The sequence below is a fragment of the Rana temporaria genome, chromosome 8 (genome assembly GCF_905171775.1).
Source record: "Rana temporaria chromosome 8, aRanTem1.1, whole genome shotgun sequence".
Lineage (NCBI taxonomy): Eukaryota > Metazoa > Chordata > Amphibia > Anura > Ranidae > Rana > Rana temporaria.
Genome location: NC_053496.1, coordinates 164,648,212 through 164,674,406, shown reverse-complemented (window position 1 = coordinate 164,674,406; position 26,195 = coordinate 164,648,212). Strand labels below are relative to the sequence as shown.

The window sequence follows — 26,195 nt, the reverse complement described above, 5'->3', positions numbered from 1 at the left end:
CTGGAACAATGTGGCTCAGCGCTTTAGTCTGTTCTCTTCCCCAGTTCTGGCACCATGACCTAGTTCACTAAGCATTTCTGCACTCTTCCCTAAGGCTACATGGCTCCCTGGGAGCTGTAGTTTCTTTCACGGTGTAGAGCAGTGCCCCCTGTATATAGTGATACTACAATATCCGACGATTTTTTTTAACAGTGTCTCCTCCACAATCTGATGTTGTACAGTTAATGGGGTACATGAAGTGCATTTTGAAACATAGTGCTCTCCAAGCACATTGCCATCCATCACTGCACTTTATTTCACTTCTCAGACATGATCTACAAAAATCGTGGACTGCACTTCAACACTGGAGGGACATGTAAGCGAGCTACAAGACATAGTACACCCTTTTCAAACAGATGTGAAAGTGACCGTGTAGACAGGTGCAGTCTGCTTTCTCCATTGCAGGTGGCCCTCAAAAGCAGCGGTATTGCAGAGGAAGTCAAGAGGAACCTAGTTCCTTTGTGGTTTCCTGAGTCACCGGAGACAGCTTTCTGATTGGATGCTGCTGCCTCTTGACTCTGATGGCCATCTTGGGTCAGGCAGCGTCTATTTAAGGCCCTGGCTCGGGCACATTTAGTGTGTGGCTAAAGTAGGGACAGGTCTTCCGTCTAGCAGGGAAAGTGCTAAATAGGGAGAGGTTCCAGAGGAGTAGGGAAAATGCAGGCACACACCATCCTATCTGGAAGAATCCCTATATGGCCCGGCCACATTCTGCCCCTCGAGACAGACGCTGTCGGCCTACTTTTATTGACAGATTGCCGTTACATGATGTGAGTTTTCCTGGTCCAGTTGCCTTGTCATGTATTGTAGAACTTCAATTACAATATATTTCTGTTTCGCTTCACTGGGACTCTTAGGCCCTGTACACACGATCAGTCCATCCGATGAAAACGGACTGAAGGCTGATGGTCTGATGTGCCTACACACCATCGGTTCAAAAACCGATCGAGTCCAACGCGGTGACGTAAAACACAACGACGTGCTGAAAAAAAACGAAGTTCAATGCTTCCAAGCATGCGTCGACTTGATTTTAAGAATGCGCGGGTTTGGAACCGATGCTTTTGCATACTAACCGTCAGTTTTGACCAATCAGTTACCAGTCCATCAGTTCAATTTTAAAGCAAGTTATACATTTCTGGACCGAAGGATAACAGACTGATGGGGCCCACACATGGTCGGTTTGGACTGATGAAACTGAACTTCAGTCCGTTTTCATCAGTTTGGACTGATCGTGTGTACACTATCTGGGCCCTTTCCTTATCTGATTACGCAATTACCAAGACTGGATAAATATTCATTGTGGATTCAGATAGCTAAGAGATGTTTCCTTTCAATGGAACCAAAGTTACTGTATGATATTTCTGAATTTCTTGCCTAATGTGCAGAAGCAACATGGTAAATACCAAGTCAAGAAAAGACTTCAACATTTGCACCTCCAATACTCAATGGTTTACCCAGCTAAATTGTGAGTAGTTGTAAATGACGCTACCCATTTCTTCAATGCACCAGGAGCTGTCACTGATTGGTTAGATAGACTCTATAACAAGTGATTTCTACTTCCATCAGTGAGGCTCTGTTCAATCACCATGCAACAAATCTACGATACTGGAGGCTCTTACGTCTGAGAACTTTGTTTTATTGCGGTTTTGTGTATGCTTTGAGTTTACTGTTACTTCCTCTCATTTGCTTATTACATATATCACTTTCATTGCCAACTGTGGTTATGGTAAATTGAATGTTCATAGAATGCCACCAAAGTTTTTAGGTGATGGGACTTTGTGTGCTCAGTGCTGTCTTTTAGTCCTATCTTCCATTGTGTACAATGTATCTTTCCTGTGTGAGAGTGTGTTTCTATGTTACTATGTAAATGGAAAACTTTTCTGTCTTTAAATAAAATCTGACTTTATTTTTTTTTATTATTTCTGCAATACTGTGAAGTAAATTTTGACCGTGCCATGTTTCCTGAAATCCATTTTTCATTTACTGTCATCTCTGTAAAAAAAAGGTTATGCACACAGAAGTTTAATAATTGTAGATCGTCTACGTCTCATGGTAAACCAAAGCATGTCTTTGTAAACACCAAAAATCTGCCTACTGGAGTCATTCTTTTCTTTGGGAGATATATCGGGTCAAAGTTTGTATTTGCTGTTGCTGATTTACTTAGTTTGCAGTTAGAAATATGTACATAATCAGATAACATATACAGTATATATAGATGACCACTTTGGATCTTCTGCTTCATCTTCTCCTGGTCTCTTGTGTCTACCTTGGTCAGGTCTCCAGTGTCTACCTTGGTGAGTACCATTGTACGATTAAGTACCATTTAAATGAGCACCTTACTTCTATTTCTCAAAACATGTATTATTATTAGGGATGAGCCGAACACCCCTGGGTTCGGTTTGCACCAGAACCTGCGAACAGACCAAAAGTTCGTGTGAACTTTAGAACCCTGTTAAGGTCTATGGGACTCGAACGTTTGAAATCTAAAGTACTAATTTTAAAGGCTAATATGCAAGTTATTGTCCTAAAAAGTGTTTGGGGACCCGGGTCCTGCCCCAGGGGACATGTATCAACGCAAAAAAAGTTTTAAAAAACAACCGTTTTTTCAGGAGCCGTGATTTTAATAATGCTTAAAGTGAAACTATAAAATTGAAATATTCCTTTAAATTTCGTACCTAGGGGGGTGTATAGTATGCCTGTAAAGTAGCGCTTGTTTCCTGTGCTTAGAACTGTCCCTGCACAAAATGTAATTTCTGAAGGAAAAAAGTCATTTAAAATCACTCACCTTAGGGTCTGGTATGGATATTAAGGGGAACCCTGCGTCAAATTTAAAAAAAAATTATGTGGGGTTCACCCCAAATATCCATTCCAGACCCTTCAGGTCTGGTAAGGATTTCAAGGGGAACTCCACCCCAAATTTAAAAAAAAAATGCCGTGGACTCCCACACATTTTTTTTTTATGAATTACTTTTCTCTGTATTGTCGGGAGCCGACAATTCATTATAGCCGCGAGTGATTTTAAATAACTTTTTTTCCTTCAGAAATGACACGTTGTGCAGGGACAGTTCTAAGCATGGGAAACAAGCGCTACTTTACAGGCATACTATACACACCCCCCAGGTACGAAATTTAAAGGAATATTTCACTTTTATTGTTTCACTTAAAGGAATTATTAAAATCACTGCTGCCAAAAAAATTGCAGTTTTTAAAACTTTTTTTTGCATTGATACATGTCCCCTGGGGCAGGATCCAGGTCCCCAAACACTTTTCATTACAATAACTTGCATATTAGCCTTTAAAATTAGCACTTTAGATTTCAAACGTTTGAGTCCCATAGACTTTAACAAGGTTCTAAAGTTCACACAAACTTGCCGCGAACACCCCAAATAGTTCGCTGTTCGGCGAACAGGCAATGTTCGGGTCGAACATGAGTTCTTCTCGAACTCGAAGCTCATCCCTAATTATTATGTATTGGTAGGTCCAGCTGCCAAAATTACTTAAGATTTTTTTTTTTTATATATATATATATTCACCAGTTTTTGAATGGTAAGAATATTTTTCAATTTTCAATGAAAAAAATTGAATTCAATGGAAAATATTTTTTTCTTTATTTGTAGTTTTGGATAGAGTCAGGAAGAGTGAAATCCTCTGTTATGATTTATTACTGTATTTCCACTGGGAAGATTCACTCTATTTGCTATGGTGGCCATCGTCACCAAGACATAAAGCGATATGAGATCTGGAACAGGAAAGATCATCCAATAGGGACACTTGTCTCACCAACAACTAGAAGGCGACAGGGATGGACTGGCCATAGGGACTACAGGGAGTTTCCCGGTGGGCCGATGGCTCAGTGGGCCGTTTTTTAAAACAGAGATGCTGCTTGGAGGACTTTTTTTAACTCCCTGGCAGCGCCCCAGTGTGAAAGCACTCAGGCTTTCACACTGGGACTGCAGCGGAATCGTTTTTCAGTCGCTTTAACAGGCGCCCAAAAGCGCCTAAAAAATGCCTCAGTGTAAAAAGGGGTCCTACACTCATCCCCTCTCTTTTACACTCACACTCTTTTTCTTACACTCACCCCCCCCTCTCACCCCCTTTCTCTCCTCCCTCTCTCTCTCTCTCTCTCTCTCTCTCATTTCCCTCTCTCTCACCCTCTCATGATATATAATAATGGACGTAGGGGCCTTTTGGTGGGCGTGATTTTTCGGGGGGGTGGGGGCAGCATTTTATTGAATTAAAGTGGGCCGGTCTGGATGAAGTCCAGGGCCAAATTTTTGTCCCAGTCCAGCCCTGGAAGGCGATTCCCCATCACATTGGAGAGATTTCCTGGTGCGGCCCCCGGGATGGAAAGTAAAAACTTCCCCAACTGGTCAATGATTTAGAACACATCCTTGCTATTAAATATCCATGACAAGTATCGTAGTATTTTTTGAGATCAGCAAAGACAAGTTCATTCAATAATGGAGTGGGGGCATTAGCATCAATTGAGTAAAATATATATTTTTTTCTTCCTCTGTAGATCCGCTGTGTTTAGAATATGAAAGCTCTGTTGGGTTTCGGTCTACTTTTTCTCCATGCGGCTTTAGTGATGCCGAGCGATGCTCAAGGAAAAGAGAAGGGAGAACAAGGTATAAATACTCATATCTTAAAGGGAATCTGGAATAGGAGTTTTGGGGAAATTTTTTGCATCGATATGTACTATCAGTTATATTTTTCATAAAAATGTGTTAAAATATAAAATTGATTTAAAGTGATTATAAAGTCAAGTTTTTTTTTCTTTTCTTTTATCATACCTGCTCTTTCGAAACTCCTCTTCTCGGGCCCACTGCTGCACACTCCTGGTTCCTCTTCAGCGAGCGCCTCTATAGAAAGCTTTTTCCTATGGGGGCACTCATTCACAGACAGCGTGGCTCGGCCCCGCCCTCTGTTTCTCATCACAGAATTTGACTGACAGCAATGGGAGCCAATGGCTTCTGCTGCTCTCAGTCTGTTCTGTGAGAGTGGGGAGAGAAGACAGAGCCACTCCAGATGGGCACAGCACTGGATTGAGCGAGAACTCAGGTAAGTATAAGGTGGGTGATGGGGCAATACTGATACCTAAATATTTTTTATGCAGTAGGGTGAATTCACACAGGAACAAACAGCTGCCACTCCGGTAGCTGTCTATTCCTAACTGCGATAGGGAGCTGTGTGGTGCCGGATTCAGCACATCACACGGCTCCCTTTTTTTTGTACAAACTATATGTGACTACACTTCATTCATGGCAATGTAAAGCAGTGCAATGCACGTGCTGCTGTACAGTGCTATGCGATTCAGTACGATGCACTACAATAAAATGCAGCATGCAGCAAACAACTGTTTCCTGTATGTCCTTGCCATGACAGATGTTTTACGAATACAATAAATTGTCTGTAGCCATAGATAGTATGAAATCAGCCAGGGCACTAAAGTGTGGTAAGGGATAATGGGGGGGGGGCTAGTAAATCCAGAGGTTAACTTTAAAAAACAAAAGTTTAAAGTGAGCCCAGGGTCACCTCACTCTCATATTGTGCTAAATTGTATGCTACAATCAAACAGGGTTGCCTGGATTGCCTGGAATTCCAAGACCGCAAGGAGTACCAGGCAATGCCGGCATTCTTTTCTTTACATTCATCTGTCAGTGAGGAAGCCCGCTGACAGATGGTGTGTCATGGTTGTTAAGGACGCGGGCAGCCGGCTTTCCAGCCTGCTGCCTAACAACCTGCTATTCTTTTAACTGAATTTGAACCGGTCGATTTTTTTCAACGAATCAGAATTCTGATTGTTCTAAAAAGTTGGAATTCGTTAGATTTCTTAATAAAGGAAACAAATTTTAAGGAGAACGAAACAAAACTAAACAAATTCTGAAACCAAACTAAATTAATTCTGTAACACAACAAAATTAGTAACATAACTAATCTATCTGAAACAAAACAAAACTAATTTTTCCGTTCTTCACGTGTCTATTGTTCACTGACTCTAAAAGATTGCCCAACCATAAGCAATGGTTCCATTCCTGGCACTGTTCCAAAAGTCCTAAATCAGACAAAATACATAGGGCCATATTCTCAAAGAATTACGCCGGCGTATCAGCAGATACGCCGACGTAAGTCCGATTCTAAGGCCGTCCTATGTTTAAGTGTATTCTCAAGCTGAGATACACTTAAACATGCCTAAGATACGACGGCCAGCGCCGTTGTATCTTAGGCTGCAATATCTACGCTGACCGCTAGGTGGCGTTTCCTTTGCGGTCAGCATAGAATATGCAAATGACTAGTCACGCCGATTCTCTAACGTACGCTTGACCGTCGTAGTGATTTTACGTCGTTTCCGTAACCGATACACGGCGTAAAGATAAACATGCCCCCTAGGTGGCGTACTCAATGTTAAGTATGGCCGTCGTTCCCGCGTCGAAATTTGAAAATTTAACGTCGTTTGCGTAAGTCGTCCGTGAATGGCGCTGGACGCCATTTACGTTACCGACAAAACAAATGACGTCCGTGAGACGTAATTTAGCGCAATGCACGTCAGGTAATTTACCCGACGGAGCACGCGCATTACGATCGGCGCGGGAGCGCGCCTAATTTAAATGATCCACGCCCCCTACCAGGATCATTTGAATTAGGAGTGCTTGCGCGGGTGGACTTTACGCTACGCCGCCACAAGTTTACAGGTAAGTGGTTTGGGAATCAGGCACTTGCCAGTTAAACTTGCAGCGGAGTAACGTAAAGGACATACGTTACGCCGCCGGAGATCTATAAGAATATGGCCCATAAAGTCTGGCTTCTTTTAAAAAAAAATTCCCCCCCGGGGTAGAGATTTTGAGCTGACACTCCCAGACACTGCATTTACCCTTTTGTAATAAATTAAACCCCGTTTAAAGCTTAGCCTTAGCTTTAGCCGAAACTTCTTTTATTAATTTTGGACAGAGTGGGGAAGGGTCGAGACCCCTTTTGGGATTTCTGGGACTTTTGTTATAAAGATTCATCCCCACTTCTTGTTCTACTTACAATGTTTTACCAGACAGGAAATGGGGTGAACTCTTCAACAGCTATTTCTTTAGGAGCTACAACCAAGTTTGTCACAATCTTTGCCATGTACAGTACATTGGTCATCCAGAGGGTAATGTTTTTTCACCCAGAGGAAGTGGAGTTACATTTTAAGGTCTCTGTTGGTCTGGTTGTACAGTGCTTAAGGACTTGTTCCCCAATATGACAGCTTTGGGGTCTTGCGATTTATCACCACTGGGCACCCTGTACTGCTTCATGGATGTCACATGCTTTCCCATACTTTGATGTACAGGGTAATTTACTTGGCTCTGGTGCTTGACTGGAGCAGATTTAATGGGAATATAAGGAAGGGGATGGGGAGCTAAGTGAGAGAGAGAGAGAGAGAGAGAGAGAGAGAGTAAAGCACAACACATGCGAACTGAATCGCCTATGGGCGCTGTATCCATTTCATGGGTAAGGAACTCCTTGACCTCAGAAGAGATGGGTTTTAATCTTTCTCCTGAAGGCCAAGTGGTCCGACTCCAGTCGGATGGTGGTTGGTAGTGCATTCCACAGGCGAGGTCCCTGGACTGCAAATCTTCGATCTCCTTTGGACTTGTATCTGGCCTTGGGTATCTGGAGGAGGTTTTGATTGGTGGATCGCAGAATGCGATTGGGGTTATGGGCTTTTATTTTTTCGCATAGATATTGGGGGGGCGTTGCCTTGAATACACTTATGTATTAGGCAGAGTGCCTTGAAAGTGATTCTGTCTTTTACTGGCAACCAATGAAGGGATCTCAGTGAAGGTGAGATTGATTCCCATGGTTTTTTTCCCAGTCACTAATCGAGCAGCCGTATTTTGAACAACTTGCAGACGAGTGATTTGGTATTTGGGGAGTCCTAGAAAGAGGGCATTTGCGTAGTCGAGTCTGGAATTGATGATTGTTCCCACCACGACTGCAATGTCCTCTTTCGGGATAAAGGGCGTGAGTCTGCGTAGTAGGCGCAGCAGATGGTGGGATCCGCTGACTACTGACCCTATTTGAACCTGTTACTTTGCTTGTATGGGTATAGCACAGGTTCTCTTCAGGTGAATATAAAATGGTTCATTTTACAACCATTTTTACAGCCTTCAGTAGGGGTGCTGTGACGCAGAACCACATTGCTTGCACATAAGGATCTGGAGCAAACCTGGGCAACGTATGGCCTCAGGGGCACATCTGGCCCTTTGGCTGTCTCTATCGATGCCTCCAATTTTAGCATGCCTCTATAAATGTGTCAGCTTCCTAACAGATGTCTGTGTGGAGAGCTGCAAGAACTGGAAGGATATTACCTAAGGAGTTGAGCAACAGGCTTGGTTCTGATGAGAAAGCATTGCCTAAGAGACATCCCAACACTCTTAAGCCACTCTGGTATCTGACCAACTTCTTCCTGTGTTGGCACCTGACCACCTGCAAGCTGCAAATCCTAGGAGTCGTACACCTGTTCTTTACTCCAGGTCAGGATCTGATATAATCCCCACTCTAGCAATCTCAGGCTCCCTCATTCCAGTCATAGTGCTTTTTAGTGGCACCACCGACCGGTGGTATATGCGCGCTTCCCAAATAAATGGTAATAAATAAATAAATAAATAGTGGCCATTTGACAGGTAGTGAGGAGGTGTAATATAGCCTCCTCAAAGTCCAATTTAACCTACTGCACTGCAATCGTGGCACCTTTAGCCACTTCAATACAGGACACTTTCACCCCCTTCCTGCCCAGGCCAATTTTCAGCTTTCAGCGCTGTCACACTTTAAATGATAATTGCGCGGTTATGCGATGCTGGACCGAAAAAAATTATAATTTTTCTGAGACAGATAGTGCTTTCTTTTGGTGGTATTAAATCACTATTGGGTTTTTTATTTTTTGCTAAACTAAGGAAAAAAGACAGAAGACTTTTGAAAAAAATATGTTTTTCTTAGGCCCCGTACACACGACCAAACATGTATGCTGAAACTGGTCCACGGGCCAGTTTCAGCATACATGTTCGGTCGTGTGTAGGCGCGAGCGGGCCAAATTCCAGCAAACATTTGCCCGCCGGGCCTTTTCCCAGCGGGCAAATATTCCTGGACGTGTTTTAAAACCGTCCGCTGGAATCCTGCCTGATCGGACATGTACGGTCATCAGTACAGACCTACCGCACATGTCCGAGCGCCCGCCGTCCCTCGCATGCGTCGAATGACTTCGACGCATGCGTGGAAGCCTTTAAATGGCAGGCCCGCCCGCGTCATCGTCGCGGCGACGATGCGGACACGCCCCGCGTATTGTTTACGCGCGGACTTCTGTACGATGTTTAGTACAACCATCGTACAGAAGCCCTCTGGCAGGCATGTACGGTGAAAACGGTCCGACGGACCGGTTTCATCGTACATGTTTGCTCGTGTGTACCGGGCCTTAGTTTCTGTTATAACATTTTGTAAATGGGTATTTTTTCTCCTTCACTGATGTGCACTGATGAGGCTGCACTGATTGGCACCGCTGAAGAGGCACTAATATGCAGCAGTGATGGGCACTGATAGGTGGCACTGAAGGGGTACTGATAAGCGCCACTGATGGGAAGCAATGATGGGCACTGATGGGCAGCACTGATGAGGCATTGATAGACGGAACTGATAGGTGACACTGATGAGGAGGCATTGATGGGCACTGGCAGGCAGCACTGATAGGCATTGATTGACATTACTGGTGGGCACTGATAATCATTGCACTGATCACTCCTCACGCGCTGTCAGAGTAAGCAGAAGAAAACAGATAACTGGCACTTCCTATTTGCACTATAATCAGCTGTGATTAGACAAATTGATGACATGGTAAAGATCCTATGTCATAGTATGAATCCCTAAACAGTATCAAATTCTTTTTTCCCCAGTATGTGAAGATCTTCAAAATAAAGTAAAAGAACTGCAAACAGGTAAGAAGAAATGAAGAACCGTTGGAAAAAATCTAGTTGGGCACCTTTAGGGCCCAATGTACCAAACATGTTCTATTAGGGAGTGGGACTTACTTTTGAGCCGAGAGACTGAATCTGAGTTGGACCATGGAGACATATTTTGTTCTTAGTAAGAATACGTTGTGTTCTTTATGTATGGATGACTTGGATTGTATGCAGATTGTAGTATTTATTAGTAATGTGTTTTTTTTTTATTAAATACGGTATGTGAAAACACAATTGCCCTTTTGATCTGGGCAGGGATAAACGTCAGATGAAATTCTCTGTTAAATGGAGTAACATAATCCTCCAGTGGATCTGTGAGTTTATAAATTAAAGACAAGAAATGAGGGGCATATTGCATGGATTTGAGTTGGGCCATGTTTTGGCTAAAAACAGGAGATAGCAACAGGTTGACTTACGAAAGGTTCATCTTTACAAGCATGTTATATGTTACATGCATATTTAAGGTGTAACATATAACATGCTCCTACTACCCCCTTCCCCTGTGACAGAGGGCATGGGCTCCTCTCCCCAGACCCACTGTCACATTTTGAAAACTGGCCTGCTGTGCAGGGCTTGGCCTGCACAGCCATGTCATTAATTTACAGAGATTTGTGAATGAGAAAACGACAAGTCTAGTCCGCCACCTCAGCAGATGGCTTGTAGTTCTCAATCAACTGTGAAGGTGCTGATGATTACCCTCATAGTACATTCATAAGCACTGCAGCTTTCAAACTGACAGAGGTATGGGCAGAAGTATGCAAGGCTTCTCTGCAGGAGCCTGACATTGCAACCATTAATTTTGGATGCAATGGTCTGCAGGCTCCTATGCAAAAAATATTAGGGGCCAGATTCACAGAGAATTGCCCATGCGCAGCGTATCAGAGATACGCTACGCCGCTGTATCTTACCTGGCGGAATTTCGAATCCAGGAAGATTTTGCGCCGTAAGTTATGGCGACGTAGTATATTTCTCGGCGTGTATTTCAAATTGGGCGGGTAGGGGGCGTGATTCATTTAAATGAAGCGTGTCCCCGCGCCGATTGAACTGCGCATGCTCCGTTTTGAAATTTCATGCCGTGCTTTGCGCGAAATGACGTCGCACCGACGTCATTTTTTGAACTTCGATGTGAGTTACGTCCTTTCCTATTCACGGACGACTTACGCAAAAAAAAAAAAAAAAAAAAATTAAAATTTGACGCAGGAACGACGGCCATACTTTAACATGGCAAGTCTATCTATACGCCACAGAATAGCAGGTTTAACTATACGCCGGGAAAAGCCGACTAGCGACGACGTAAGAGAATGCGACGGTCGCATGTACCTTCGTGGATCGACGGAAAAAGCTAATTTGCATACCCGACGCGGAAAACGACGCGAACTCCACCCAGCGGGCGCCGAAGTATTGCACCTACGATCCAAAGGCGTACGAAGCCGTACGCCTGTCGGATCGAAGCCAGAAGCCGTAGTATCTTGGTTTGAGGATTCAAACTAAAGATACGACGCGGCAAATTTGAAAGTATGCCGGTGTATCAGTATATACGCCGACGTACTTCTTCTGTGAATCTGGCCCTAAATGCTTATTTTTTGGCTGCAAAAATATGTACATTTATAATTTTTTTCACAAAGGTGAACTTATCCTTCACCAGCCCATCATCATCACTGCAATGTTATATTTTGCTCTAAGTGAAGATACCTGTACATCATAGAAGGTCTTGTGATGATATATATTTTTTTCTCTTCTCTTTCCATTTTAGCCTTTTTATTTTTCAAAGGAAGAGCTAGAAGTGGTGACAAAATTTACCTCTCAGATGGTGGTCAAGGCAATTTCACTGATGCTAGAGACAGGTGTACAGATGCGGGAGGTCAAATTGCCACTCCAAAGAATGCTGATGAGAATGAAGCCGTACGTTCCATCACCACTGATTACGATGCCATTGCTTTTCTTGGAATAAATAAACTTGAGACAGATGGGACTTACAGATGTCCATCGGGTGATGCGATCTCCTACACCAACTGGAAAAAAAATGCACCCAGTAATAAACAAGTCACACCGGACTGTTTAGAGCTGCAAAAAACAGGAAAATGGAATGAAATTGCTTGTCAATTCAAACGTCTTATCATCTGTGAGTTTTCTATCTAGCGGTTAAATAATTACTGCTTTTGTCAATTTCATTTGTTGGCATGTTTTGGCTTTTGTGGTCTTAAATAAGACCATCATTAAAAAAAAAAATGTCATCTTATTTCAGCAGTTTATCAATCATTGTAAAAAAACTGTCAATAAAAAAAAGCACCTAACATATACTGTATATCATTATGCATTTCCATATTATAAGAAAGCGCAAAGAGAATTAATGTAAACCTACACAACAAAGAATATTTCACTGTTATAGAGGAGGTTTCAGATAAGCAGAACAAGAGTAAGGGGCTTCGGCCAGAACCATCTCGGCCTGAATAGTGAAAATATTCACGGGGCTTGTAGAGCCGGGAAGGATCCTCCAGAGGTGGTTAGAGCTCATAACTCAATCAGGGTGATGTCATCTTCTATACACACACTGACCTACCTGACATACACACACTGACCTACCTGAAATACATACACTGACCTACCTGAAATACATACACTGACATACATACACTGACCTACCTGACATACATACACTGACCTACCTGACATACATACACTGACCTACCTGACATACACACACTGACCTACCTGACATACACACACTGACCTACCTGACATACACACACTGACCTACCTGACATACACACACTGACCTACCTGACATACACACACTGACTTATATACACTGACCTACCTGACATACACACACTGACCTACCTGACATACACACACTGACCTACCTGACATACACACACTGACCTACCTGACATACACACACTGACTTATATACACTGACCTACCTGATATACATACACTGACCTACCTGACATGTATACACTGACCTACCTGACATACATACACTGACCTACCTGACATACATACACTGACCTACCTGACATACACACACTGACCTACCTGATATACATACACTGACCAGGAGACAGACTTGTCCTGCAGCTCAGCCGTGGTGTTCGTGGTGGCATCAAGACCGCGCTCGTATATCAAGACCCCGCTCGTATATCAAGACATGCTCGTATATCAAGACAGCGCTCGTACTGACCTACCTGACATACACACACTGACCTACCTGACATACACACACTGACCTACCTGACATACACACACTGACCTACCTAACATGCATACACTGACCTACCTAACATGCATACACTGACCTACCTGATATACACACACCGACCTACCTGACATACATACACTGACCTACCTGACATACATACACTGACCTACCTGACATACACACACTGACCTACCTGACATACACACACTGACCTACCTGACATACACACACTGACCTACCTGACATACATACACTGACCAACCTGACATACATACACTGACCTACCTGACATACACAAACTGACCTACCTGACATACATACACTGACCTACCTGACATACATACACTGACATACATACACTGACCTACCTGACATACACACACTGACCTACCTGACATACATACACTGACCTACCTGACATACATACACTGACCTACCTGACATACACACACTGACTTATATACACTGACCTACCTGATATACATACACTGACATACATACACTGACCTACCTGACATACATACACTGACCTACCTGATATACACACACTGACCTACCTGACATACATACACTGACCTACCTGACATACATACACTGACCTACCTGACATACACACACTGACCTACCTGACATACATACACTGACCTACCTGACATACATACACTGACCTACCTGACATACACACACTGACCTACCTGATATACACACACTGACCTACCTGACATACATACACTGACCTACCTGACATACATACACTGACCTACCTGACATACACACACTGACCTACCTGACATACATACACTGACCTACCTGACATACATACACTGACCTACCTGACATACATACACTGACCTACCTGACATACACACACTGACCTACCTGACATACACACACTGACCTACCTGACATACACACACTGACCTACCTGACATACACACACTGACCTACCTAACATACACACACTGACCTACCTGACATACATACACTGACCTACCTGATATACACACACTGACCTACCTGACATACACACACTGACCTACCTAACATACATACACTGACCTACCTGATATACACACACCGACCTACCTGACATACATACACTGACCTACCTGACATACATACACTGACCTACCTGATATACACACACCGACCTACCTGACATACATACACTAACCTACCTGACATACACACACTGACATATACACTGACCTACCTGACATACACACACTGACCTACCTGACATACATACACTGACCTACCTGACATACATACACTGACCTACCTGACATACACACACTGACTTATATACACTGACCTACCTGATATACATACACTGACATACATACACTAACCTACCTGACATACACACACTGACCACTGACCGCTCGTATATCAAGACCGCGCTCGTATTTCAAGACATGCTCGTGTATCAAAACCGAGCTGACCTACCTAACATGCATACACTGACCTACCTGACATACACACACTGACCTACCTAACATGCATACACTGACCTACCTGACATACACACACTGACCTACCTAACATACACACACTGACCTACCTGACATACATACACTGACCTACCTAACATGCATACACTGACCTACCTGACATACACACACTGACCTACCTGACATACACACACTGACCTACCTGACATACATACACTGACCTACCTGACATACACACACTGACTTATATACACTGACCTACCTGATATACATACACTGACATACATACACTGACCTACCTGACATACATACACTGACCTACCTAACATGCATACACTGACCTACCTGATATACACACACTGACCTACCTGACATACATACATTGACCTACCTGACATACACACACTGACCTACCTGACATACACACACTGACCTACCTGACATACACACACTGACCTACCTGACATACATACACTGACCTACCTAACATGCATACACTGACCTACCTGATATACACACACCGACCTACCTGACATACATACATTGACCTACCTGACATACACACACTGACCTACCTGACATACACACACTGACCTACCTGACATACATACACTGACCTACCTGACATACACACACTGACTTATATACACTGACCTACCTGATATACATACACTGACATACATACACTGACCTACCTGACATACATACACTGACCTACCTAACATGCATACACTGACCTACCTGACATACACACACTGACCTACCTGACATACACACATTGACCTACCTGACATACATACACTGACCTACCTGACATACACACACTGACCTACCTGACATACACACACTGACCTACCTGACATACACACACTGACTTATATACACTGACCTACCTGATATACATACACTGACATACATACACTAACCTACCTGACATACACACACTGACCACTGACCGCTCGTATATCAAGACATGCTCGTATATCAAGACATGCTCGTATATCGAGACCGCGCTCGTATATCAAGACATGCTCGTATAACAAGACCGCGCTCGTATATCAAGACATGCTCGTATATCAAGACATGCTCGTATATCAAGACATGCTCGTATATCAAGCCCGCGCTCGTATATCAAGACATGCTCGTATAACAAGACCGCGCTCGTATATCAAGACATGCTCGTATATCAAGACCACGCTCGTATATCAAGACATGCTCGTATATCAAGACCGCGCTCGTATATCAAGACATGCTCGTATAACAAGACCGCGCTCGTATATCAAGACATGCTCGTATATCAAGACATGCTCGTATATCAAGACATGCTCGTATATCAAGCCCGCGCTCGTATATCAAGACATGCTCGTATAACAAGACCGCGCTCGTATATCAAGACATGCTCGTATATCTAGCCCGCGCTCAAAACATGCTCGTATATCAAAACCGCGCTCGTATATCAAGACATGCTCGTATGTCAAGACCGCGCTCGTATATCAAGACATGCTCGTATATCAAGACCGCGCTCGTATATCAAGACATGCTCGTATATCAAGACCGCGCTCGTATATCAAGACGTGCTCGTATATCATGACCGCGCTCGTATATCAAGACATGCTCGTATATCAAGACCGCGCTCGTATATCAAGACATGCTCGTATATCAAGACCGCGCTCGTATATCAAGACTTGCTCGTATATTAAGACCGCGCTCGTATATCAAGACATGCTCGTATAACAAGACCGCGCTCGTATATCAAGACATGCTCGTACATCAAGACAACACTCGTATATCAAAACATGCTCGTATATCAAGACCGCGCTCGTATTTCAAGACAGCGCTCGTATATCAAGACCGCGCTCGTATATCAAGACATGCTCGTTTATCAAAACATGCTCGTATATCAAGACATGCTCGTATATCAAGACCACGCTCATATATCAAGACATGATCGTATATCAAGACAGCGCTCGTACTGACCTACCTGACATACACACACTGACCTACCTGACATGCATACACTGACCTACCTGACATACATACACTGACATACATACACTGACCTACCTAACATGCATACACTGACCTACCTAACATGCATACACTGACCTAACTGATATACACACACCGACCTACCTGACATACATACATTGACCTACCTGACATACACACACTGACCTACCTGACATACACACACTGACCTACCTGACATGCATACACTGACCTACCTGACATACACTCACTGACCTACCTGACATACACACACTGACCTACCTGACATACACACACTGACCTACCTGACATACACACACTGACCTACCTAACATACACACACTGACCTACCTGACATACACACACTGACCTACCTGACATGCATACACTGACCTACCTGACATACACACACTGACCTACCTGACATACACACACTGACCTACCTGACATACATACACTGACCTACCTGACATACACACACTGACCTACCTGACATACACACACTGACCTACCTGACATACACACACTGACCTACCTGACATACACACACTGACCTACCTGACATACATACACTGACCTACCTGACATACACACACTGACCTACCTGACATACACACACTGACCTACCTGACATACATACACTGACCTACCTGACATACACACACTGACCTACCTGACATACACACACTGACTTATATACACTGACCTACCTGATATACATACACTGACCTACCTGACATACACACACTGACCACTGACCGCTCGTATATCAAGACATGCTCGTATATCAAGACCGCGCTCGTATATCAAGACATGCTCGTATATCAAGACATGCTCGTATATCAAGACATCTCGTATATCAAAACATGCTCGTATATCAAAACATGCTCGTATATCAAGACCGCGCTCGTATATCAAGACATGCTCGACACACTGACCTACTGACAACTGACCTACCTGACATACACACACTGACTCTACCTGACATACACACACTGACCTACCTGATATACATACACTGACATACATACACTAACCGATCCTGACATACACCACATGACCACTGACCGCTCGTATATCAAGACATGCTCGTATATCAAGACCGCGCTCGTATATCAAGACATGCTCGTATATCTAGACCGCGCTCGTATATCAAGACATGCTCGTATATCAAGACCGCGCTCGTATTTCTAGACATGCTCGTTTATAAAGGCCACGCTCGTATATCAAGACATGATCGTATATCAAGACAGCGCTCGTACTGACCTACCTGACACACACTGACCTACCTGACATGCATACACTGACCTACCTGACATACATACACTGACATGCATACACTGACCTACCTAACATGCATACACTGACCTACCTAACATGCATACACTGACCTACCTGATATACACACACTGACCTACCTGACATACACACACTGACCTACCTGACATACATACACTGACCTACCTAACATGCATACACTGACCTACCTGACATACACACACTGACCTACCTGACACACACACTGACCTACCTGACATACATACACTGACCTACCTGACATACACACACTGACTTATATACACTGACCTACCTGATATACATACACTGACATACATACACTAACCTACCTGACATACACACACTGACCACTGACCGCTCGTATATCAAGACATGCTCGTATATCAAGACCGCGCTCGTATATCAAGACATGCTCGTTTATCAAGACCGCGCTCGTATATCAAGACATGCTCGTATATCAAAACATGCTCGTATATCAAAACATGCTCGTATATCAAGACCGCGCTCGTATATCAAGACATGCTCGTATATCAAGACCGCGCTCGTATATCAAAACATGCTCGTATATCAAGACCGCGCTCGTATATCAAGACATGCTCGTATATCAAAACATGCTCGTATATCAAAACATGCTCGTATATCAAGACCGCGCTCGTATATCAAAACATGCTCGTATATCAAGACAACACTCGTATATCAAGACCGCGCTCGTATATCAAGACATGCTCGTATATCAAGACCACGCTCATATATCAAGACATGATCGTATATCAAGACCGCGCTCGTATATCAAGACCCCGCTCGTATATCAAGACATGCTCGTATATCAAGACAGCGCTCGTACTGACCTACCTGACATACACACACTGACCTACCTGACATACACACATTGACCTACCTGACATACATACACTGACCTACCTGACATACATACACTGACATACATACACTGACCTACCTGACATACATACACTGACCTACCTAACATGCATACACTGACCTACCTGACATACACACACTGACCTACCTGACATACACACACTGACCTACCTGACATACATACACTGACCTACCTGACATACACACACTGACCTACCTGACATACACACACTGACCCACCTGACATAAACACACTGACTTATATAAACTGACCTACCTGATATACATACACTAACCTACCTGACATACACACACTGACCGCTGACCGCTCGTATATCAAGACATGCTCGTATATCAAGAAATGCTCGTATATCAAGACATGCTCGTATTTCAAGACCGCGCTCGTATATCAAGACATGCTCGTATATCAAGACCGCGCTCGTATATCAAGACATGCTCGTATATCAAGATCGCGCTCGTATATCAAAACATGCTCGTATATCAAAACCGAGCTCGTATATCAAGACATGCTCGTATATCAAGACCGCGCTCGTATATCAAGACATGCTCGTATATCAAGACATGCTCGATATCAAGATATGCTCGTATATCAAAACATGCTCGTATATCAAGACCACGCTCGTATATCAAGACATGCTCGTATTTCAAGACCGCGCTCGTATATCAAGACATGCTCGTATATCAAGACCGCGCTCGTATATCAAGACATGCTCGTATATCAAAACATGCTCGTATATCAAGACATGCTCGTATATCAAGACCACGCTCATATATCAAGACATGATCGTATATCAAGACAGCGCTCGTACTGACCTACCTGACATACACACACTGACCTACCTGACATGCATACACTGACCTACCTGACATACATACACTGACATACATACACTGACCTACCTAACATGCATACACTGACCTACCTAACATGCATACACTGACCTACCTGATATACACACACCGACCTACCTGACATACATACATTGACCTACCTGACATACACACACTGACCACCTGACATACACAGACCTACTGACATACAAACACTGACCTACCTGACATACACACACTGACCTACCTGACATACACACACTGACCTACCTGACATACACACACTGACCTACCTGACATACACACACTGACCTACCTGACATACACACACTGACCTACCTGACATACACACACTGACCTACCTGACATACACACACTGACCTACCTGACATACATACACTGACCTACCTGACATCATACACTGACCACCTGACATACATACACTGACCTACCTGACATACATACACTGACCTACCTACATGCATACACTGACCTACCTGACATACACACACTGACCTACCTGACATACACACACTGACCTACCTGACATACACACACTGACCTACCTGACATACACACACTGACTTATATACACTGACCTACCTGATATACATACACTGACTTCCTGACATACACACACTGACATACCTGACATACATACACTGACATACATACACTGACCTACCTGACATACATACACTGACCTACCTAACATGCATACACTGACCTACCTGATATACACACACTGACCTACCTGACATACATACATTGACCTACCTGACATACACACACTGACCTACCTGACATACATACATTGACCTACCTGACATACACACACTGACCTACCTGACATACACACACTGACCTACCTGACATACATACACTGACCTACCTGACATACACACACTGACCTACCTAACATGTATACACTGACCTACCTGACATACATACACTGACCTACCTGACATACATACACTGACCTACCTGACATACACACACTGACCTACCTGATATACATACACTGACCAGGAACAGACTTGTCCTGCAGCTCAGCCGTGGTGTTCGTGGTGGCATCAAGACCGCGCTTGTATATCAAGACATGCTCGTATATCAAGACAGCGCTCGTACTGACCTACCTGACATACACACACTGACCTACCTGACATACACACACTGACCTACCTGACATGCATACACTGACATACATACACTGACCTACCTAACATGCATACACTGACCTACCTAACATGCATACACTGACCTACCTGATATACACACACCGACCTACCTGACATACATACACTGACCTACCTGACATACATACACTGACCTACCTGACATACACACACTGACCTACCTGACATACACACACTGACCTACCTGACATACACACACTGACCTACCTGACATACATACACTGACCTACCTGACATACACACACTGACCTACCTGACATACATACACTGACATACATACACTGACCAACCTGACATACATACACTGACCTACCTGACATACACAAACTGACCTACCTGACATACATACACTGACCTACCTGACATACATACACTGACATACATACACTGACCTACCTGACATACACACACTGACCTACCTGACATACATACACTGACCTACCTGACATACACACACTGACATATACACTGACCTACCTGATATACATACACTGACATACATACACTGACCTACCTGACATACATACACTGACCTACCTGATATACACACACTGACCTACCTGACATACATACACTGACCTACCTGACATACACACACTGACCTACCTGACATACATACACTGACCTACCTGACATACATACACATGACATACATACACTGACCTACCTGACATACTACACTGACCTACCTGACATACATACACTGACCTACCTGACATACACACACTGACCTACCTGACATACACACACTGACCTACCTGACATACACACACTGACCTACCTGACATACACACACTGACCTACCTAACATACACACACTGACCTACCTGACATACATACACTGACCTACCTGATATACACACACTGACCTACCTGACATACACACACTGACCTACCTAACATACATACACTGACCTACCTGACATACATACACTGACCTACCTGACATACACACACTGACCTACCTAACATGCATACACTGACCTACCTAACATACATACACTGACCTACCTGATATACACACACCGACCTACCTGACATACATACACTAACCTACCTGACATACACACACTGACATATACACTGACCTACCTGACATACATACACTGACCTACCTGACATACACACACTGACCTACCTGACATACACACACTGACCTTCCTGACATTCATACACTGACCTACCTGACATACACACACTGACCTACCTGACATACATACACTGACCTACCTGACATACACACACTGACCTACCTGACATACACACACTGACCTACCTGACATACACACTGACTTATATACACTGACCTACCTGACATACACACACTGACCACTGACCGCTCGTATATCAAGACATGCTCGTATATCAAGACCGCGCTCGTATATCAATACATGCTCGTATAATCAGACCGCGCTCGTATATCAAGACAAGCTCGTAATATCAAGACATGCTCGTATATTAAGACCGCGCTCGTATATCAAGACCGCGCTCGTATAACAAGACATGCTCGTATATCAAGACATGCTCGTATTTCAAGACCGCGCTCGTATATCAAGACATGCTCGTATATCAAGACCGCGCTCGTATATCTAAACATGCTCGTAATAAGACCGCGCTCTTATATCAAAACTGCTCGTATATCAAGACCGCGCTCGAATATCAAGACCGCGCTCGTATATCAAGACATGCTCGTATATCAAGACATGCTCGTATATCAAGACCGCGCTCGTATTTCAAGACATGCTCGTAATCAAAACCGAGCTGACCTACCTAACATGCATACACTGACCTACCTGACATACACACACTGACCTACCTGACATACACACACTGACCTACCTGACATACATACACTGACCTACCTAACATGCATACACTGACCTACCTGACATACACACACTGACCTACCTGACATACACACACTGACCTACCTGACATACACACACTGACTTATATACACTGACCTACCTGATATACATACACTGACATACATTACACTGACCTACCTGACATACATACACTGACCTACCTAACATGCATACACAGACCTACCTGATATAACACCACTGACCTACCAGACCTACATACATTGACCTACCTGACAATACACACATGACCTACCCTGACATACACACATGACCTACCTGACCATACACACACTGACCTACCTGACATACATACACTGACCTACCTAACATGCATACACTGACCTACCTGATTATACACACACCGACCTACCTGCATACATAACATTGACCTACCTGACATACACCACACTGACCTACCTGACATACATACCTGACCTACCTGACATACACACACTGACTTATATACACTGACCTACCTGATCTACATCACACTGAACTACATACACTGACCTACATGCATAACATACACTGACCTACCTAACATGCATACACTGACCTACCTGATATACACACACTGACCTACCTGACATACACACACTGACCTACCTGACATACATACACTGACCTACCTGACATACACACACTGACCTACCTGACATACACACACTGACCTACCTGACATACATACACTGACCTACCTGACATACACACACTGACCTACCTGACATACACACACTGACTTATATACACTGACCTACCTGATATACATACACTGACCTACCTGACATACACACACTGACCACTGACCGCTCGTATATCAAGACATGCTCGTATATCAAGACCGCGCTCGTATATCAAGACATGCTCGTATATCAAGACCGCGCTCGTATATCAAAGACATGCTCGTATATCAAGACATGCTCGTATATCAAAACATGCTCGTATATCAAAACATGCTCGTATATCAAGACCGCGCTCGTATATCAAGACATGCTCGTATATCAAGACCGCTCTCGTATAACAAAACATGCTCGTATATCAAAACCGAGCTCGTATATCAATACATGCTCGTATATCAAGACCGCGTTCGTATATCAAGACATGCTCGAATATCAAGACCGCGCTCGTATATCAAGACATGCTCGTATATCAAAACCGAGCTGACCTACCTAACATGCATACACTGACCTACCTGACATACACACACTGACCTACCTGACATACACACACTGACCCACCTGACATACATACACTGACCTACCTGACATACATACACTGACCTACCTGACATACACACACTGACTATATACACTGACCTACCTGATATACACACACTGACATACATACACTAACCTACCTGACATACACACACTGACCACTGACCGCTCGTATATCAGACATGCTCGTATATCAAGACCGCGCTCGTATATCAAAACATGCTCGTATATCAAAACATGCTCGTATATCAAGACCGCGCTCGTATAAATACATGCTCGTATATCAAAACATGCTCGTATATCAAGACCGCGCTCGTATATCAAATCATGCTCGTATATCAAGACATCACTCGTATATCAAGACCGCGCTCGTATATCAAGACATGCTCGTATATCAAGACCACGCTCATATATCAAGACATGATCGTATATCAAGACCGCGCTCGTATATCAAGACAGCGCTCGTACTGACCTACCTGACATACACACACTGACCTACCTGACATACACACACCGACCTACCTGACATACATAATTGACCTACCTGACATACATACACTGACCTACCTGACATACATACACTGACATACATACACTGACCTACCTGACATACATACACTGACCTACCTAACATACACACACTGACCTACCTGACATACATACATTGACCTACCTGACATACACACACTGACCTACCTGACATACACACACTGACCTACCTGACATACACACACTGACCTACCTGACATACACACACACTGACCTACCTGACATACATACACTGACCTACCTAACATGCATACACTGACCTACCTGATATACACACACCGACCTACCTGACATACATACATTGACCTACCTGACATACACACACTGACCTACCTGACATACACACACTGACCTAACCTGACATGCATACACTGACCTACCTGACATACACACACTGACTTATATACACTGACCTACCTGATAACATACACTGACATACATACACTGACCTACCTGACATACATACACTGACCTACCTAACATGCATACACTGACCTACCTGACATACACACACTGACCTACCTGACATACACACACTGACCTACCTGACATACATACACTGACCTACCTGACATACACACACTGACCCACCTGACATAAACACACTGACTATATCAAACTGACCTACCTGATATACATACACTAACCTACCTGACATACACACACTGACCGCTGACCGCTCGTATATCAAGACATGCTCGTATATTAAGACCGCGCTCGTATATCAAGAAATGCTCGTATATCAAGACATGCTCGTATTTCAAGACCGCGCTCGTATATCAAGACATGCTCGTATATCAAGACCGCGCTCTATATCAAGACATGCTCGTATATCAAGATCGCGCTCGTATAACCAAACATGCCGTATGTCAAAACCGAGCTCGTATATCAAGACATGCTCGTATATCAAGACCGCGCTCGTATATCAAGACCGCGCTCGTATATCAAAACTTGCTCGTATATCAAGACCGCGCTCGTATAACATGACATGCTCGTATATCAAGACATGCTCGTATTCAAGACATGCTCGTATTTCCAAGATATGCTCGTATATCAAGACCGCGCTCGTATATCAAGACAAGCTCGTATTTCAAGACCGCGCTCGTATATCAAAACATGCTCGTAATATAAAAACATGCTCGTATATCAAGACATGCTCGTATAATCAAGACCACGCTCATATATCAAGACATGATCGTATATCAAGACAGCGCTCGTACTGACCTACCTGACATACACACACTGACCTACCTGACATACATACACTGACCTACCTGACATACATACACTGACATACATACCTGACCTACCTAACATGCATACACTGACCTACCTAACATGCATACACTGACCTACCTGATAAACACCCACCGACCTACCTGACATACATACATTGACCTACCTGACATACACACACTGACCTACCTGACATACACACACTGACCTACCTGACATGCATACACTGACCTACCTGACATACACACACTGACCTACCTGACATACACACACTGACCTACCTGACATACACACACTGACCTACCTGACATACACACACTGACCTACCTGACATACACACACTGACCTACCTGACATACATACACTGACCTACCTGACATACACACACTGACCTACCTGACATACACACACTGACCTACCTGACATACATAC

General features: G+C 43.7%; 1 protein-coding gene across 4 annotated transcripts in view; it reads left to right on the top strand.

Annotated features, from left to right (window-relative positions):
* The first annotated feature begins 2,224 nt into the window (after positions 1-2,224).
* Positions 2,225-26,195, top strand: part of LOC120909338 (pulmonary surfactant-associated protein D-like) — a 46,822-nt gene continuing 22,851 nt past the window's right edge. The window contains exons 1-4 of one of the 4 annotated variants that reach the window (XM_040321091.1): positions 2,225-2,333; positions 4,559-4,667; positions 9,957-9,998; positions 11,776-12,318. In XM_040321091.1, the coding sequence (XP_040177025.1) occupies positions 4,577-4,667; positions 9,957-9,998; positions 11,776-12,161 (519 nt within the window). In that variant the 5' untranslated portion in view covers positions 2,225-2,333; positions 4,559-4,576 and the 3' untranslated portion in view covers positions 12,162-12,318. Of the gene's footprint in view, positions 2,334-4,558; positions 4,668-9,956; positions 9,999-11,775; positions 12,319-26,195 lie in introns of those variants that run through there. The other 3 variants (XM_040321092.1, XM_040321093.1, XM_040321094.1) reach the window with 3 other exon arrangements.